A 19,473-nucleotide genomic window follows, 5' to 3' on the forward strand; every position below is an offset into this window, starting at 1 on the left:
ATGCCTGGCTCATTTTTTATGTTTTGTAGAGTCAGGGTCTCACTCTGTTGCTCAGGGTGGTCTCAAACTCCTCACCTCAAGCTGTCCTCCCACCTGGGCCTTCCAAATTGTTGGGATTACTGGTGTCAGTCACCATGCCCTGCCTGGAGCATGTTTTAAAAGTGAGATTTATTGTGGTATCATAATTTACATATAGTAAAATTCAGCCTTTCTCGTGTACAGTTACAAATACATTTTGACAAACATCGTTAGCCCACTTCACCATCGTGATGGAGATATGACTATTTCTATCACCTCCTCCAAACACCTTTGTGCTTCTGTAATCACCCCTCTACCCTGCCCCAGCTTTTGGCAAGCACTGCTGTTTTCTCTTCTCATAACTTTGCCTGTTTCAGAACATCATATAAGTGGAGCGTGCAGTGTGCAGTCTTTGGAATCTGGCTTCTTTCCCTTAGTGTCATGCATTTGAGATTTGCCTATGTGTTCATGTGTATATGTATTTTGTTCCCTTCTGCTACTGAGTAGCGTCCCATTCCATGGATGCACCACAGTTTTGTTTCCCATCCATTTGTTTAAAAATTTAGAGTGTTTGAAATTTGGGGTAATTATTAAAGCTGCTATGAATATCGCATATAGATTTTATTTATGTATGTACGTATTTATTTACTTAGAGACAGGGTCTCACTCTGTTGCCCAGGTTGGAGTGCAGTGGTGGAATCACAGCTCACTACAGCCTCAATCTCTTGAGCTCTCATGATCCCCTCTACCTCAGCCTCCCAACTAGCTGGGACTACAGGTGTGCACCATCACACCCAGCTAATTTTTAAATTTTTTTTTTTGTGGAGATGGTGTCTTGCTGTGTTACCCAGACCGGTCTCAACCTCCTGGGCTCAAGCAATCCTCCCACCTTGGCCTCCCAAAATACTGGGATTATAAGTGTGAGCCACTATGCCCTGCTTCATATAGATTTTTATGTAAACCTTTACATCTCCTGTGCACAGTCACCCAGGGGCAGGATTGCCAGGGCACGTGGCGCACTCATGTTTAACTTCATAAGAAAGGACCAAACGGTCCCACCCCATGGCCGTGTCATGGGCATCTCCCTCTCATGCCACGAGGACCTCAGGCCTTCCACATCTTCACTGACACTGGTTGTTATTGCAGTTGGTTTGTGTAGTTTGAGTTCTTCTAATAAGGGTCCAGGGCATCCCATTATGGTAAATTTCCCTGGTGACCAGTGATAGGAAGGTGAGGTTCTCTTCACTTGTGGATTTCCTATCATTCTATTGGCTTTGGTGAAGAAACTATTTGTTCCTTTTGCTCACATTTTTGGTTGTCTTATAGTTGAATTTTGAAAATTCTTTATATTTTCTGAAAAATTGGCTTTTATTCTTTTATTTTTTTAAGAGACAGAGTCTTATTTAGCTGCTCACTGCAGACTCACACTCCTGGGCTCAAGGAGTCCTCCTACCTCAGCCTCCCAAGTAGCAGAGTCTACAGGCATGCATTACCACACCCTAATTTTCTTTTTGGTAATTCTTTTTTTTTTTTTTTTTTTTTTTGAGACAGGGTTTTGCTCTGTCACCCAGGCTGGAGTGCAGTTGCATGATCGCGGCTCACTGCGACCTCCACCCCTCAGGTTCAAGTGATTCTCCTGCCTCAGCCTCCTGGGTAGCTGAGATTACAAGTGCCCACCACCATGCCCAGCTAATTTTTGTATTTTTAGTAGAGATGGGGTTTCACTATGTTGTCCAGGCTGGTCTTGAACTCCTGAGCTCGGTTGATCCACCCGCCTCAGCCTCCTAAAATGCTGAGATTACAGGTGTGAGCCACAGCACCTGGCCTTTTGTAATTCTTTGTAGCAATGGGGTTTCACTATGTTGCCCAAGCTTGTCTCAAACTCCTGGCCTCAAGCAATCCTCCTGCCTCAACCTCCCAAAGTTCTGGCATTATAGCCATAAGCCATGAGCCACAGCACCTGACCTGGGTGTAAGTTCTTCATTGGTTATCTGTCTTGCACATGTCTCCCAGTCTGTGGCCTGGAAAATTCCTATTTATATCTAATTTTCTTAACAGATGTCTGTCATAAAGTCAGATTTATTCTTTTTTTTTTCTTTTTATGGATTATGTCCTTGGTATTGTATCTGAGAAACTTTTGCCTAACCCAATGTCACAACTGTTTTTTCCTAGAAGTATTATAATTATAGGTTTACATTTAAGCCTTTGATCCATTTTGAGTTAGGTTTTATAAATGGTATGAGGTATAGATCCAGATTTTGTCTTATTTTGTGAATGAATGTCTAATATTTCCAGTACCATTTGTTGAAATTACTATCTTTTCTTTGTGTTTTTATTGAAAGCCAGTGATACATGTGTAATTTCTTGCCTGTATTCTCTGTCACTGGTCAATGTGTCTACCCCTTCTCCAGTAACACCCTGTTTTAATTTCTATTGATTTATAGTTAGTCTTGAAATCAGACAGTAAAGGTTGTCCCCTTTTTTTTTTTTTTCAAAACTTGCTTTGGCTATTCTAGTTACCTTGCTTTTCCATATCAATTTTAGAATCACCTTTTCAATGTCTAAGAAACATCTAGCTGAGTTTTTTTTTGTTTTTGTTTTTGTTTTTGTTTTTGTTTTTGTTTTTGTTTTTGTTTTTGTTTTTGTTTTGATACAGGGTCTTGCTCTGTCACCCAGGATGAAGTGCAGTGTATCTGTGATTTTGATTGGGATTGGAGTCACTGTATTGATCAGTTTGGGGAGAATTGACCTCTTTACTGTGTTTTCTTCCAGTCCATTAATGTGATATGATTCTGTATTAATTAGGCATTTGGTTTCCTTCACTTGTGTTTCGTAGTTTTCAGTGTATTGCACATAGTTTGTTAAACTTATATCTATTTTCTGTTTTTATTGCCTAAATAAGATGTTAGCTTTAGGTGTTTTAGAGGGGCTCTTTTTAAAGTTTAAATTTTTTTCTAAATTTCTGCTTTGCTGCGAGGTTTTTTCTTTTTTAAAATACCACAATTGGTTATTAAATTTTGCCAGATGCTTTTTCTAAATCTATTAAGATGTTCATATGTTTTTCTTTTTTATTCTGTTGATGTGAGGAATTACTTTGTTATTCGCATCTTGAGCCAGCCTTGCTTATATAAGATACACCTCACTTGAACAGGCTAGATTATGACTATTACATGTTGTTGAATTTTATTTTCTAATATTTTGTTGAGGATTTTTTGAACTTGTGTTCATGAGGGATATTGGTCTATAGTTTTCCTTCAGTGGCTGTTTCTGATTTTGGTATCAGGGTAATGCTTTAGAATCAGTTTAATTTAGTCCTCAAATGCTTGCTGGAAATCACCCAAGAAATACACGTAGTCCTCGTCTTGTTCCTCCAGATGCTGTATGTCTGTAGCTCCCAAAGATTCTGTCCTCTCTTATAGCTCACATTCACCCTTCAGCCGTTTACTGAGAATTTGGGGTGAATTTCCATTGTCTCCTCCTCCCGCGCTCTGTGACGGGTAAATGGGACCCATCCTGACTCCTTGGAGAGGCCCATCTTTCCTTGTATTTCTGAACACTTGGCTGGTGCGCAAGTGAAGCTCCCTTGTGGGCTCAGGAAAAGTTATTGTTTTGCACTTCATTCAGTCTTGTTCTTAGGCGGATGTGATGTTCTTTGCAAAGCTCAGCATCCCAGGCACAGGAAGCCCTGTGTCCATTTTTAACCCACACATTTTACTGGATGGCAGGTAGGGCAGTTTCCTGGTGACTTAGAGAGGGGACTGAGGGGCATCACAGCAGTGGTTGGGGACAGAGGGCCCTCCTGCACACCTGGGAAGACTTGAGGGGCTTGGTGAAGTTTATGTTTGTTTGATCTCTGCCTGAGATGGGCTTTTGGGGAAGGGAGCCCAGAAAAATGTAGTGATTTTTACCAGGACCACATGGGATCACATGTGTTCTGGGCCAAGAAGACAATTGTTTTTGTTTCTCTACGTGGATCCACTGGATCCCTTGGGCTTCCGTGCCTCACTTTCAGAACAAGCACCCGAAGAGCGAGGACTTTCCTTTTACCCAGTAGAAGCCTTGATGGTGCAGCGGAGGCTTGGCCTCTCTCTGCAGGTCCCTGGGGCTCCCATCCTGAAGAAGGTATCCCTGCCCACTGCCCTTTCCGGAAGGCCTGCAGTTCCCTATTGCCTTATATATAAGTGACCAGCCATGCTGCTGGGTGTGATAGGCAATCCCAGTGAGACCCGTGCACCTCCGGCACCCCGCTTACCCCCTCCCCACATCCAGTTGCGCTCTCCACGCACCCATCCTCGCCAGGCTCCTTGGCAGCACTTTGCCTTTGCCCACGGCTCCCCCAGCTGAAAGTGTCCTTCTCAAGACCCTACCCCTCACAGGCCACCCTTCCTCCCAAACACAGTCCAGATGAGGCCCTCCCGCCCTCCCAGGCCAAAGGCAGGCACCTGCCCTTTGCGAGTTTACTGCTCTGCAGAGCATCTCACTCTTAAAGTTACACGAGCATGTCCCCTGGAAAGGGCACTCCTTGAAGGCAGTCATTTGGCAGGTGTATAACTGGATTCAATAGCTGTTCTATAAAAGAGAAACAAACCATGGAAAATCCAAAAATGATTGTCCCCATTGACAGACAAAGAGAAATTTGCCTCCAAATGGATAACTAACAGTGTATATGGGAGGAGGGTGATGATTTTGTTTGCTTGTTTTTTTTTTTTCCATGTAATGAACAATTTAGCTGGAAACAGAGTGGTATATATTGAGGGAGGATCTCTAGATGAAAACTTGCCTTGATCTCAAATATCTGATCATTGAAAAAGAAATTCAAGCTTTGCTTGCTGTCCATCTTGGAACTATAGGAAAGGCTCATCTGTAGAATGAAAGGATGCTCTTGTCCACTTTTCTGCCTATGCCTTAAAGAATTCTGCAAGAGAAAATGAAAAATAGCCCCATTCTCTTTCTTTGTAATGCCACAGTAAGCTTCCCAAAACATTTATCATACTTCCTTGGTCTTAGTGCGGTAATTGCCTGTGAGTGTGAGTGGCAGCTAAGGGTTTCCTTTCCATCTCTCCTCCCCATGCTGCTGCCTGCCATTTATTCTGCTGTCGTCAATGACCACTGTGCCACAGTACCTACCGCGCCCCCGCAGAACGTGCAGACGGAAGCCGTGAACTCCACCACCATTCAGTTCCTGTGGAACCCTCCACCTCAGCAGTTCATCAACGGCATAAACCAGGGATACAAGGTATGTGGCCTGGGTTCAGGGCCTGTGGGCGGCTGTCGTTGTCTGGATCCACTGTGCAATGCAGCTGGAGGCAGCCCCTCCTGTGCGTCAAGAGCTGGCTGCATCAAGATACAGAGTATCTGGACCTTGGGGAGATCACCATTTATCCAAACTCTTGGCATCAGCTCTACAGGTTCAGAAACTCAAAATCTTAGTTATCAAGAGTATGGTTCATACATAAGTGAGCAATTTCTTATGAGAAAGGCCATTCATTTTTAAATGTCCAGTCGGAGTCCTGTCTCGGTGATTAGAATCAACATTTATTTGCACACATCACTTCTTCCCAGAAGCAGGTCCTCTCAGGAGAACACAGGCCCCCGGCAAAGGGATATTTCCATCGAGAGAAGATATTTCTTCTCCTCCCTTGCTACTTCAGGGAGAGCTCTGTCTAAAGAACTGAGACCGGTTGTTTCTACCCACCCAGACTGAATTAGACACATATAGACACATTTCCATCATCCAACTTCTTATGTCTTAATTACCGGAGTGCGTTAACTTCATTGATGTGCCCGGATACACCTTCCAAAAGAACAGCTGATCTTCCCTTTCAGATCAACTTCTCCTGATTGGATTTGGGAGCCCACCTTGATTTAGCTGCAATACATCCACTAATCTTTAATAGCCAGTAAACCAGGGAAGCTCTTTACGTGAAGGGATTCCATCTCATTTGCTTTCATACCTGGTTATTTCACATTCAGAGGGTGTGCTTCCTCAGGCACACGGTTCATTTTTTTCCCCCATTTTGATTCAACTTGCTGAAACACTTATTCATCTGACAGAAAGGCAGGAGTAGCTGGAAATTTACCCTGCCTTTTGTTTCTCCTCAGAAGTATTCAGAGCCAGAAGCTTTTTTGAAAGAAAATTATATTGCTCACCCAGATGCTTTTGCCTTCTTGCCTCTCCTGTCAAGTCTCATCGGTGAGGCTGCGGTGCTCGTGTGATGACTTTGTTGTCAGTTTGATCTGTGTGAATACCCTTGGCGTCCCACAGCGTGTCAACTTTCAGACCCAATTAATCCTAGAAATGTTTGACGTCAAAGGAATTAAAACACACACACATACGTAATGCTGCCAAAACATTAAAACAGCTTTCCTTAGGATGCATATATATACTTTATTTCTTTAAAACTGTAACCAGTTTTCTAAAATCCTTTTCACGAAACTAGTATGATATAAATTATAAATAATTAAGATTATTCCTGTTGAATTATTCATGCCTTTTTTGAGACAGAGTAGGTGCTTTCTAGAAAAATGTTTGTGTTGTTTCATTGTTGCATTGTTTTAGCTGAATTAACAGATGGTTTCATCTTTATTCTTAACTGTTAAAATGTTATATATAGTATATATGTATATATAATATATAGTATATATGTGTATATAATACATATGTATGGCCGGGCGCGGTGGCTTATGCCGGTAATTCAGGCACTTTGAGAGGCCAAGGCAGGCAGATCATGAGTTCAGGAGATCGAGACCATCCTGGCTAACACGGTGAAACCCGGTCTCTACTAAAAATAGAAAAAATTAGCCAGGCGTGGTGGCACACAGCTGTAGTTTCAGCTACTCAGGAGCCTGAGGCAAGAGAATCGCTTGAACTTGGGAGGTGGAGGTTGCAATGAGCCAAGAACGTGCCACTGCACTCCAGACTGGGTGACAGGGTGAGACTCTGTCTCAAAAATATGTATATATATATGTCCATATAATATATGCTATATATGTATATATATATGTCTATATAATATATACTATATATGTATATATACAGATATGTAGACATATATAGTATATATTAGATATGTGTATATATAATATATACATATGTATTATATGTGTATATATAGTATATATTATATATATTTTTAAATGTCTTAAGTGAAGAGAGGGTGAAGATTTGAAGGCATATCCATTATTCCAACATGAGTTAAGTAGCTATTTTATTTATAAATACAAATATAAAATACATGTGAATATATATATTTGTAAACAAAAACCTATAAACTATACTTTTATCTCAACTTTTTTGAAGTGTTATTATAAGACATAGGATTTGTGGCCTTTCTTAATTATGATTTTATGTTTGACAAGACATACTCATTGCAAAATAAAACTCTGCTACTGAAGTGTATGTGGAGCAATGCCACAGAAAAAGGGATGTCTTTTTCACCCTGTTCCATCTCAGCTTCTAGCATGGCCAGCAGATGCCCCTGAGGCTGTCACTGTCGTCACCATTGCCCCAGATTTCCATGGAGTCCACCACGGGCACATAACAAACCTGAAGAAGTTCACTGCCTATTTCACTTCGGTTCTGTGCTTCACCACCCCTGGGGACGGGCCTCCAAGCACACCTCAGCTTGTCTGGACTCATGAAGACAGTGAGTATTCCTTTCTGCATGTCTCATTAAGTCAGTTGTCAAAGAGGTGTGCACTGCTGTGACTTCCAGAATCAGGCAAGGGCAGGGGTGGGTCATGAGGAAGCCCTGTATTCTTAGAGTGCTTGCAGTCAGCTCACCCAAGGAGATCGGTCATCAGAAAGTACTGGTAATACCTGGCAGAGGATGGCTGTGGCCTTCCAATCTTTTTACCATTGGATCCTTGCCCTCCATCCACAAATGTGTTCAGGTCTTCCTCACTCAAAATCGGCAGCTCCCGACTGTGCTGCCCCTGGAGCTGCCGGGATATCCCCCAACTTCCTTTCAGTCTAACCATCGCTTTAACTGAACCCCTTATGTTCTCCTTGACCCTTGGCAGCCTAGCTTTCTCCTTGCCACTCTCCTGGAATGATCTCACCATTGACTCAAGTCTGTGTGAAATGAGTGACACAGGAGGAATAGAACATGGCTTTTTTGACCTGGGGACAGAGGTGGAGAGTCTAGTTCCAGATGTGCAGCCACACCGTTGGTCTTGCTGAACTTGCTCTTCACCTAAATCTCAATTTCTAATTCCTGCACCTCCTTCCATGATCTTCCTGATGCCTCCCAGCCCATTCTTCCCTGACCCTTGCTTAGGATCCTTTTCCCCCACGCCCTTCTAAGCTCCATGAGTTTGCATTATCTACATCTGGTCAGTTTGAACCCATGCCTTCTCTGCTTGCAGGCCAGCTGACACATCTGGAAAACATTAGCTAATGAAGTTACCCCGAGAAAATAATCACAGATGCACACAAAGATTTATATACAAGGCAGCTTGTTACAGTTATTTGTAGTCAGAAAAAAAATGTGAAAAGCATTCAAATGTTCCAGATGGGGAGGATTGGAAAAAAGCATAGAATGGCAATATAAGAAATATTTTGTAGTTGTTGAAAAAACAAAACTTTGAAGATCAAAAATTGTGAGTGAAAATGGCCATGATAGTACATTGTGAAATAATGGTATACAAAACTGTGAGATCCAAATTTTTTCAAAAGATACCACATGAAAACAATATGAATGGAGAAAAGTCCATGGAAGGAATATGCCACACACATTTAATACTTGCTATCCCTATGTGGTATGATTATGAGTCGTTTTTACAGATTACTTTGTATTTTTCTGTATTTTCTAATTTCTACCATGAGTCTTTACTCCCTCTATAGTGAAAGTTAAAACAAGGATAATTTTTTTTTTTAAGTCACCCAGAGCTGCTGCTTGTCTCTCCCCCAGTGCTGGATGGGCTCAGCCTTCTGAACTTGTTTCTACTGGAGTTCGCGGGTCACCAGCTCTACCCCGTGCTGCTCTACCCCATTCTTGGACCCCTAGCCTTATTGTACTCCCAGCAGGTGACATCGGCAGAGGCCAAGGCCACCAGGATGAACTCCTCACCTTCCCACCTCACCCACTGTTTCCACGTCCTTGCCCTTGCCTCTCTCCCCTTTCCTCTCAAACGATGAAGTATGGCCTCTCTAAGCGTCCTCCATCATCCTGTTCCCTTCTTCCCCTGTCCCTCTTCATGGCTCTATTCTTTGATCTTTTTACTATTGAATGCTTTCCCTCCACCCACAAATGTGTTCAGGTCTTCTTCATTCAAAATCGGCATCTCCTGACTGTGCTGCCCACGGAGCTGCCAGAATAGCCCCCAATCCTTTCAGTGTAACCATTACTTTGACCTTGAACACCTTATGTTCTCCTTGACCCTTGGCAGCCTAGCTTTCTCCTAGACACAATCCTGGAATGATCTCACCATTGACTCAAGATCTGTGTCATGTGAGTGATATGTGAGGAATAAAACATGAATTTCTTGACCTTCTGAGACCAACAACCCCTCCTCACCAAAGAAGATAAAATGAAAAGTAGCCATGCTGCTGCTGTGAATTCATCCCAGAAGTTCTTCCCATACTCTGCCTTTCTGCCTTTTCTCTGCTTTATGCTTTTGTTTAGCTGAGGTTTTTTCATTCTTTTTGTTTTTTGTTTTTGAGACAGAGTCTTGCTCTGTTCCTCAGGCTGGAATACAATGACAGGATCTTGGCTCACTGCAACCTCCACCTCCCGGGTTCAAGCAATCTCCTGCCTCATACTCACAAGTAGCTGGGACTACAGGTGCCGGCCATCATGCCTGGCTAATTTTTTGCATTTTTTAATAGAAATGGGGTTTTGCCATATTGGCCAGGCTGGTCTCAAACTCAGATGATCCACTCACCTCGGCCTCTAATAGTGCTGGGATTACAGGCATGAACCACCATGCTCAGCCATGTTTAACTGAAATTTTTATTGAGACCATTACAGATTCACATGCAATTATATGAAATAATATTTAAACCATGTACTTATAGTCCAGTTTCTGCCAAGCTGACATTTCCAAAACTATAGTATTGTATCATGTCCAGGATATTGACACTGATACAATTCACAGATCTGATTTGGGTTTCTCCAGTTTTGTTTGTGCATATGTGTGTGTTTAGACTTGTACAATTTGTCACATGTGTAGGTTTGTGTATATACCATGATAATCAAGATCTTGAATGTTTCCAAAGTCACAAAAATCATCCAGGTTCCTTTATAGCCACATCCACCTTCCTCCAGATCTTCTTTTTGGACGTGTATATGTTTCGTTTCCTTTTCTTGCATGATTTGCAGTGTCTAGAATTTCTAGTACTATGCTGAATAAGTGATAAGACCAGACTTGCCTTCTCTTCACCTGAGAGGGAAAATACTCAGTTGTTCACTGTTAAGGATGATTTTTTTTAATCAAGTTGAAGTTATTCCTCACTATTACTAATTGGTTGAGAATTTTTGACATGAATAAATGTTAATTTTTTTCTCATGCTTTTACTGCATCATTTGATATGATCATCTGGTTTTTCTTGTTAGTTTGTTGATAGGTTAAATTAAATTGCAAATGTCAAACCAGCTTTGTGTACTTACATTAGGTTGCAGTGTATAATTCTATTCATATGCTGTTGGTTTCACCTTGCTAGTACTTGATGGAGGGCTTTTGGATGTAAGTTCATGAGAGATATTAATCTGTAGTTTTCTTTTTTTGTGTTATCTTTGTATGGTATTGGAATCAGAGTAATATGGTCTCAAGATGTGTTTGACATTTTGGGAGGCCAAGGTGGGTGGATCACGAGGTCAGGAGATGAAGGCCATCCTGGCCAACATGGTGAAACCCCATCTCTACTAAAAATACAAAAATTAGCTGGACATGGTGGTGCATTTTGCTAGTACTTGGTGAAGGGCTTTTGCATGTAAGCAGTCACAGCTACTTAGGAGGCTGAGACAGGATAATTGCTTGACAGGAGGCAAGGGTTGCGGTGAGCCAAGATCAGGCCACTGCACTCTAGCCTGGTGACAGAGTGAGACTCCATCTCAAATAAACAAACAAACAAACAAAAAGTTTGGAAGTATTCCCACTTCTTCTATGTTCTGGAAGAGACTGTGTAAAATTGGTGTAAATTTCTCTTTAAATGTTTAGTAGAATTTTCCAGTGAAACTCTCTGGGACTGAAGAATTCTTTTTAGGAAGATTTTTAATATAAATTCAATTTATAAATGGTTTTTAGGACTATCCAGGTTGTCTCTTTCATCTTGGCTGAGTTTTGGTAGTTGGTGATTTTCAGATTTGTGAGTATGAAAATATCTGCAGCACTACCTTTTTAACGGCTACAGGATCTGTAGTGATGTCCTGTTTTATTCCTGATATTGATTATTGGTATCTTCTGTCTTTTTAACATTGTCATTCTTCCTAAAGGTTCACCAACTTTATGTTTGTTTGTTTGTTTTGTGTTTGTTTTGTTTTGTTTTTAAGAACCAGCCTCTTGTTCCAGGTCTTATTCTCTTCTTCATGGTCTCCTTCATTTTCAACCTTATCGGTTTCTGCTCTTTATTATATCTTTCCTCTGTTTGCTTCAAGTGTATTTTGCTTTCACTTTTCTGATTTCTTGAGGTAGGCATGTTGGTTTTTGGTTAGAGACCTTTCTTCATTTTCATTGTGAACGTTTTAGTGCTGTACATTTCTGCTTCTTTGCTGCTTTAGCTGCATCCCACGTTTTGATACTCTGTGCTTTCATTTTCATCGAGTTCTCTGTATTTTTATTTCCTTTGAGATATTCTCTTTCACCCATGAATTAGTTGGAATTCTGCTATTCAATTTCCATGTGTTTGGAGATGCTATTGTCTTTTTGCTATTGATATCTAATTTGATTCCATTATGATCAGAGAACACACTTTGTATAATTTTAGTTATTTTATATTTGTTGAAGTTTGTTTAATGGCCCAGGATGTGGTTGATCTTGGTGAATGTTCAATGAATGATTTTTTTAAATGTCTATTTATGCTTTTCAGTTGTAAATTTTATGTCTCATCAGAGAAAACTGGAAATAATATCAGTTTTTTTTAGAATTTTCTAACTGCATCATTTTTTGATAGGCAGGGAGTCTGTTCATCCTATTTAGGATAATAGCCCATCTGTTACCAGATATCACATTAAAAGACTGAAGGTAAGGTTGAAGTCAGCTCTGGGGGTGTAGCTTTTAAAAGGAAAGTTTGGAGCCTGGAATGAGAGGGGCTTCAGGGGCCAGCTGACCACAGTCACTTGGTACTGGCCTCCTTCATAAAGAAGAACCAAAACAGCAAGTAGGTAACCACACTTCAAATAGATCTAAGAGAGAACCTGGAATTCAGTAGAGAAGTGACAGGAAGCACCTATGGCAAGGAGGGAGGTAAGGCGAGGCAGCTCTACCAGGACTGGGATCAGCTGGGAACCCAGATAGGTTCCCCACTGTGGGAAAAGGAAAAGTGAGAGACCCCAGTAGTCCACATTCCTACCACAGATTCCTGCAATCTGAGCCACAGAAAAGGCCCTCAAAACTCACAGGCTCCAAGACTCACTTAGAGAGAATCACACAGGGAAAGCGTGTGATGTCCTGCTCCAGAGAGGGAGCTCACACTGAGCCCCACATGCTGAAGCCCTAAGCAGACACTGCTTCATGCTGCTATGAGAGTCCAGCCCCACCAGACCATTCTGCCCTGGGTCCCGGCAACCTCTGCATCTCCATAGCCTGGAGCCCCACTGACATGCCCTGCCCACAGCTACCACCACTGCTGGCTGCTGCCCCCAGAGGCAAAGTGCAAGCCATTGGCAGTGATCCCATCATCCCCAATGGTGGGGCTGCTGGGCATTTTCACTTACCCTGAGGACAGACTCCACTTCCAAGCACCCTGAGGTCAGGCTCTCCCACCCATACCTGCCACTTGGGTCCGAAGCACACCTCCCCAGCAGCAGGGCCACAGTGTAGCCACTGCCATTCCTACCAAGTGTTCTGCCAGGAGACTCAGGGTCACCCTACCCCTACTGACTACAGCCAGCACCTACACACACTACCAGGGGTCCTGAGGACAGGCCTGCCCAGCTTGCTCTGCCTCCCTCAGTATGAGCAACATTATCCAGGGTTCACCCTGCCTGGCCCACCACTATCAGCACCTGAGTACTCCTCCTGGGGACCTGAGATGGGTCCACCCAACCTGCTGTACCATTATAGCAGGCAGCCTGCAGCATGTCTGCTGTCCAGGGCCCTGAAGACCCACCCACCTGGTTGGCCCCCTGCAGCCACTGTCATCACCTGAAAAATCCACCTAGAATGGCAAGAATGAGCCTGTCTGGACCTGCTAACACCAGCACCTGTGTAGACCACTCTGGGACCCAAGGACAGGCACACTCAGCCCACTGCTGCCACTACTGGGGCCCAAGGATTGGCTCACCTGGTGTCCCTGTCCCCAGTAAAACTTTACCACAACCTCTACTAACAATTTAAGCTGCTAAGGAAATCACAGACACCACTGATGCTGTTTACAGCCAAATAAATTATATGCAAACTACACTACTGCTTCATGCAGAATCAAAGCCAAAGTGCCCTACCCAATCAACACCATAGATACATCTTCAGGAAAAAGCCCTCCTTTATGAAAACAAATCCAAAAAATTAGAAGAAGCAACTGTTATACCAGATGTGCAGATATCAACATAAGGACACAAGATATATGAAAATGCAAGGAAATATAACAGCTCCAAAGGAACATGGTAATTCTCCAGCAACAGATTCCAGTGAAAAAGAAATTATGAAATCCCAGAAAAAAATCAAAATAATGATATTAAAGAAATTCAGATCAAAGAGAACACAGATAAATAATACAAAATAATCCAAAAACCAATTCAATACATGAATGAGAAATTTACCAAAGGGATAAGTATTATTAAAAAAAAGAACCAAACAGATATCCAGGAACTAATTAATTCATTGACTGAAATTTGAAAATACAGTCATAAGCTTCAGCAATAGACTAGATAAGACAGCAGAAGAAATTTCAGAATCTGAAAATGAACAAAAGCTACATGACATATGAATCACCATAAAGCAATGAATATTTGAATTTTTGATGTCCCAGAAGATGAAAAGAAAACCAAAGGACAGAAACCTGATTTAACAAAATAATGGCTGTAAACTTCCCAAGTATAGCAAGAGATTTAGACATCTAGATACAGGAGGCTCAGAGATTCACAAATAAATAGATAGAATTCAAACAGGTCCTTTCCATGGCACATTATAGACAGGTTATCAAAAGTTAAAGACAGAATTCCAAAATCACCAAAAGAAAAGCATCTAGCCACTTATAAGAGAACTCCCATCAGACTAACAGTAGATTTAAGTGAGATGATATATTCAAAGTACTGGGAAAAAAATAACTTATCAGCCAAGGGTACTATACTCATCAAAGTTATCCTTCATAAGTGAAAGAGAAGTCAAGTATTTCTTAGGTAAGTAAAAGCTGAGGGCATTCATCTCCACTGGACTGGCCCTACAAGAAATGCTTAATGAATTCCCACACCTGAAGTAAAAGGAAAATATCTACCAACATGAAAATGTACAAAAGTATAAAACCCATTAGTAGAGCAAACACACAAATAAGGAAGAGAAAAAACCTAAATGTTACCACTGCAGAAAACCACCAAATCTCAAAGACAGACAGTGAGAAGGGAACAAAGGATATACAAACCAACCAGAAATCATAATAATGACTAGAATAAGCCCTCACATATCAATAATAACCTTGAATTTAAATGGACCAAAGTATCCAAAAAGATAGACTGGCTGAATGGATAAAAACAAAAACAAAAACCAACCATGACCTAAGTATATGCTGTGTACATGAAACTCAACTCACTTGTAAAGACACATGTAGACTGAAAGTAAAGAGACAGAAAAAGATATTTTGTGCAAACAGAAACCAAAAGTGAACAGGAGTAGCTACACCTAGATAAAATAAGTAGAAAACAGTAAAAAGAGACAAAGTTATCATATAATGATAAAGTTATCAATTCAGCAAGAGGATATAACAGTTCTAAGCATATATGCAGCCAATACTGGAGTACTCAGATATATAAAGCAAATATTACTAGATCTACAGGGAGAGACAACCGTATAGTAATAGATGGAGACTTTAACATCCCCCTCTCATCATTAGGTCATCTCGACAGAAAAATAACAAAGAAACATTGGATTTAAACTGCACTTTAGACTAAATGGGCCTAACAGACATTTACGGAACATTTCATCTAATAGCTACAGAATGCACATTCTTTTCATCAGTACATGGAACATTCTCCAATATAGACCATATGTTAGGACACAAAACAAATCTCAACAACTTGTAAAAGACTGAAATTATATCAATATACTCTTAGACCACAATGGAATAAAACTGAAAATCAATAATGAGGAACTTTGGAATCTGAACAAATACATGGAAATTAAATAACATGCTCCTGGGTCAAGAAAGAAATTAAGGAGAAAATTTAAAAATTTCTTGAAACACCCAATCTCGTCAGATCTCGGAAGCAAAGCAGGGTCGGGCCTGGTTAGTACTTGGATGGGAGACCACCTGGGAATACCGGGTGCCATAGGCTTTAAAAAAAAAAAATGTTTTTTTGAAACAAGTGAAAATTGAAATACAACATACAAAAACCTGTGGGATACAGCAAAAGCAGTGCTAAGAGGCTACAATAAATGCCTGCATTAGAAAAAAAGTAGAAAGATTTTAAACAACCTAGTGATACACCTCAAGGAACTAGAAAATCAAGGACAAACCAAATGCAAAATAAGTGCAGGGAAAGAAATAATAAAGATCAGAGCAGAACTAAATGAAACAGAGACTTCAAAACAATACAAATGTACAGGTGAGGGTAAGGAAGGCAGCAAACCACACTGCCATGTGTGTACCTATGCAACAATCTTGCATGTTCTTCACATGTACCCCAAAACCTAAAATGCAATTTAAAAAAATACAAATGACTAAACAAAATTGAGTTTTAGGGAAAATAAACAAAATCAATAAACTAATAGCTAAACTTAAGAAGAATAAAAGACAGATGACCTAAATAAATAAAATCAGAAATGCAAAAAGAGACATTATAACTGATACCACAGAAATAGAAAATACCATCTGAGACTCTTATAAACAACTATACACCAAAAAATTGGAAAACATAGAGGAAGGAAATGGATAAATTCCTGAAAACATATAACCAAGCTTGAATCAGAAAGAAACATAAAATCTGTACAGACTAATAATGGGTAATGAGATTGAATCAGTAATTAAAAAGTCTCCCAACAAAGAAAAACCCAGGGCTGAATAGTTTCACTGATAAATTCTACCAAACTTTCAAGGAAGAACTAATGCCAATTCTCCTCAAACTAGTCCAAAAAAATTGAAGAGGAAGTTCTTTCTAACTCATTCTGTGAGGCCAGTGTTACCCAGATGCCAAAACCAGACAAAGACACAACAAAAAAAAAAGACAGGCCATTATCCCTGATGAACACAGATGCAAAAATCCTCAACAAAAATACTAGCAAACTGAATCCAACAGCACATCAGAAAGATAATACATCATGCTCATGTGAGATTTATCCCAGGGATGCAAGGATGGCTCAACATACACAAATCCATAAATGTGATACATCACTCCAACAGAATAAAGGACAAAAACCATATGATCATCTCAACAGATGCATAAAAAGCATATAATAAAATTCAACATCCCTTTGTAATAAAAACTCTCAACAAATGGCATAGAAGGCACATACATCAACATGATAAAGTCTATATATGAAAAACTCAAAGCTAACATCACACTGAATGGGGAAAAACTAAAATCCTTTCCTCTGAGAACTGGAACAAGACAAAGATGCTCACTTTCATCTCACCTATTCATAGTACTGGAAGTCCTAGCCAGAGCAGTCAGGCAAAACAAAGGAATAAAGGCATCTAAATTGGAAAAGAGGAAGTCAGATTGTTCTCTTGGCAGATTACATGATCTTGTATCTAGACAAACCTAGACCCCACCAAAAAACTCCTAGATCTTATAAATTCAGTAAAGTTGCAGGATACAAAAGCAACATACAAAAATCAGTAGCATTTCTATACACCAATCATGAAGTAGCTGAGAAAGAAATCAAGAAGTTGATTCCATTTACAATAGCTATAAAAGAAAAACATATATAGGAATTAATTTAACCAAGGAGGTGAAAGAACTCTACAAAGAAAACTATAAAACGTTGATGAAAGAAACTGAAGAATACACAAATAAATAGAAAGACATCCCATGCTCATGGATCAGAAGAATTAACATCATTAAAATAACCATACTGCCCAAATGAATCTAATGACTCAATGCAATCTCTATCAAAATACCAATGTCATTTTTCACAGAAATAGCAACAAAAAAAAAAACACCTAAAATTCTTGTAGAACCCAGAAAGAGCCCAAATAGCCAAAGCAATCCATAGCAAAAATTACAAAACTGGAGGCATCACACTAGCTGTTTTTGAAATATATGACAAGTCTGTAATAACCAAAACAGCATGGTATTGGCATTAAAAACAGCCACATAGACCAATGGAACAGAATGGAGCACGTAGAAATATATCCACATATTTACAATCAACTGATCTTCAATAAAGGTGCCGGGACACCCTCTTCAATAATTGGTGTTGGGAAAATTGTATATCCATATGCAGAAGATTGAAACTAGACTCCTATCTCTTACCATATAAAAAAATTAACTCAAGATGGGGATTAAAGACTGAAATGTAACACTTGAAACCATAAAACTACTAAAAGAAAACACAGGGGAAACACTTCAGGACATTAGTGTAGGTAAAGATTTTATGGCTAAGATCTCAAAAGCACAGGCAACAAAGCCAAAAATAGACAAATGAGTCTATATCAAACTAAAAAACGTTTGTACAGCAAAGGAAAAAGTCAGCTGAGTGAAGAGACAGCCTGTTGAATGGGAGAAAATATTTGCAAACTATTCATCTGATAAGAGATTAATATCTAAAATATACAAAGAACTCAGCTCAACAGTTTAAAAAAAATCCCATTTAAAAAGTGAGCAAGGGACATGAATAAACATTTGTCAAAAACAGACATACAAAGGGTCAGCATGTCTATGAAAAAATGCACAACATCACTAACCATCAAGGAAATACTCATCAAAACCACAATAAGATATCATTTTATCCCAGTTAGAATCACTAGAATTAAAAAGACAAAAAAAAAAAAAATGCTGGCAATCATGTGGAGAAAAGGGAACTCTGATACACTTGGTGATTATGTAAATTAGTACAGTCACAATGGAAAACAGTATGATTTTTCAAAAAACTAAAAATAAAACTACCCTATGAGCCATCAATCCCACCACTGGGTATTTATCCATAGAAAGGAGTCAGTGCATCAAAGGATACCCATACCCCATGCTTACTGAAGCAGCATTCACAGTAGCCAAGATATGGAATCAACCTAAGTGTCCATCAGTGGACCAGTGGGTAAAGAATATTCAGTGTATATACACAATGGAATACTATTCAGCCATAAGAAAGAATGAACTACTGTCATTTACAGCAACATGGAGGGAACTGGAGGGCAGTAATGTCCTCAGAACAACAAATATCACAAGTTCTCACTCATAAGTAGTAGCTTAAAAAGTCAGTTTCATGGAGATAACAGTGGAATGAAAGATACTAGAGTCTGGGAGGGGTGTGTTGGTGGAGCAGGGTGGTGGGGATAAAGAGAGGTTAGTTGATGGGTATAAACATTCAGTGAGATAGAAGGAGTAAGTTCCAATGCTCAGTCACATGGTAGGGTGAGTAGTTAACAGTGATGTATGTTTCAAAATACCAAGAAAAGAGGATTTGAAATGTTCACAACACACAGAAATGATAAATATTCCAGGTGATAGACACTCCAAACACCCTAGCTTGACCATTACTCAGTATCTGCATGTAACAGAACATCACATGGACCATAGAAATGTGTACAGATATTATGTATCAATAAAAAAGAAAGTAAAGAAAGCTTTGGACTCTTGGGTGCTGGAGAAATGGACTCCATTTCTCTCTAGCTGATGGTACTATAGTTAGTTCCACACCCAGCCCGCCTTCTTTTCTAAAGCTCCAAGGAAATGAGAATTTGTTGGGGGATGGTGGCAGTAAAGAGGAAATGGAATATAAATTTTAAGCCGAGACATTTCCAGCTGGTTCCAGCAGAGCTAGAGGACAGCATCTTTGGGCAGGATCCAGGAAGCAGAAACACTGAGAATATAAAAGGAGCAAAAAGCTTTCTTCCTTTCTCCATCAATTGAAAAAAAGAACAAGTCAGTTCAAAAATCCGTCAGAATGTCTTTCTGGAAGCTCACAATTGTAGGAGGATGAGAT

General features: G+C 40.1%; 1 protein-coding gene across 4 annotated transcripts in view; it reads left to right on the forward strand.

Moving 5' to 3' along the window:
- The window catches only part of SDK1 (sidekick cell adhesion molecule 1), a 948,273-nt gene that overhangs the window by 732,067 nt on the left and 196,733 nt on the right, over window positions 1-19,473 (forward strand). For all 4 annotated transcript variants that reach the window (XM_039460606.2, XM_074390484.1, XM_074390483.1 and 1 more), the window contains 2 exons: window positions 5,139-5,254; window positions 7,472-7,664. In XM_039460606.2, coding sequence (XP_039316540.2) covers window positions 5,139-5,254; window positions 7,472-7,664 — 309 coding nt within the window. The remainder of the gene's footprint in view (window positions 1-5,138; window positions 5,255-7,471; window positions 7,665-19,473) is intronic.

The sequence above is a fragment of the Saimiri boliviensis genome, chromosome 20, assembly GCF_048565385.1.
Source record: "Saimiri boliviensis isolate mSaiBol1 chromosome 20, mSaiBol1.pri, whole genome shotgun sequence".
NCBI classification, from domain to species: Eukaryota; Metazoa; Chordata; class Mammalia; order Primates; family Cebidae; genus Saimiri; species Saimiri boliviensis.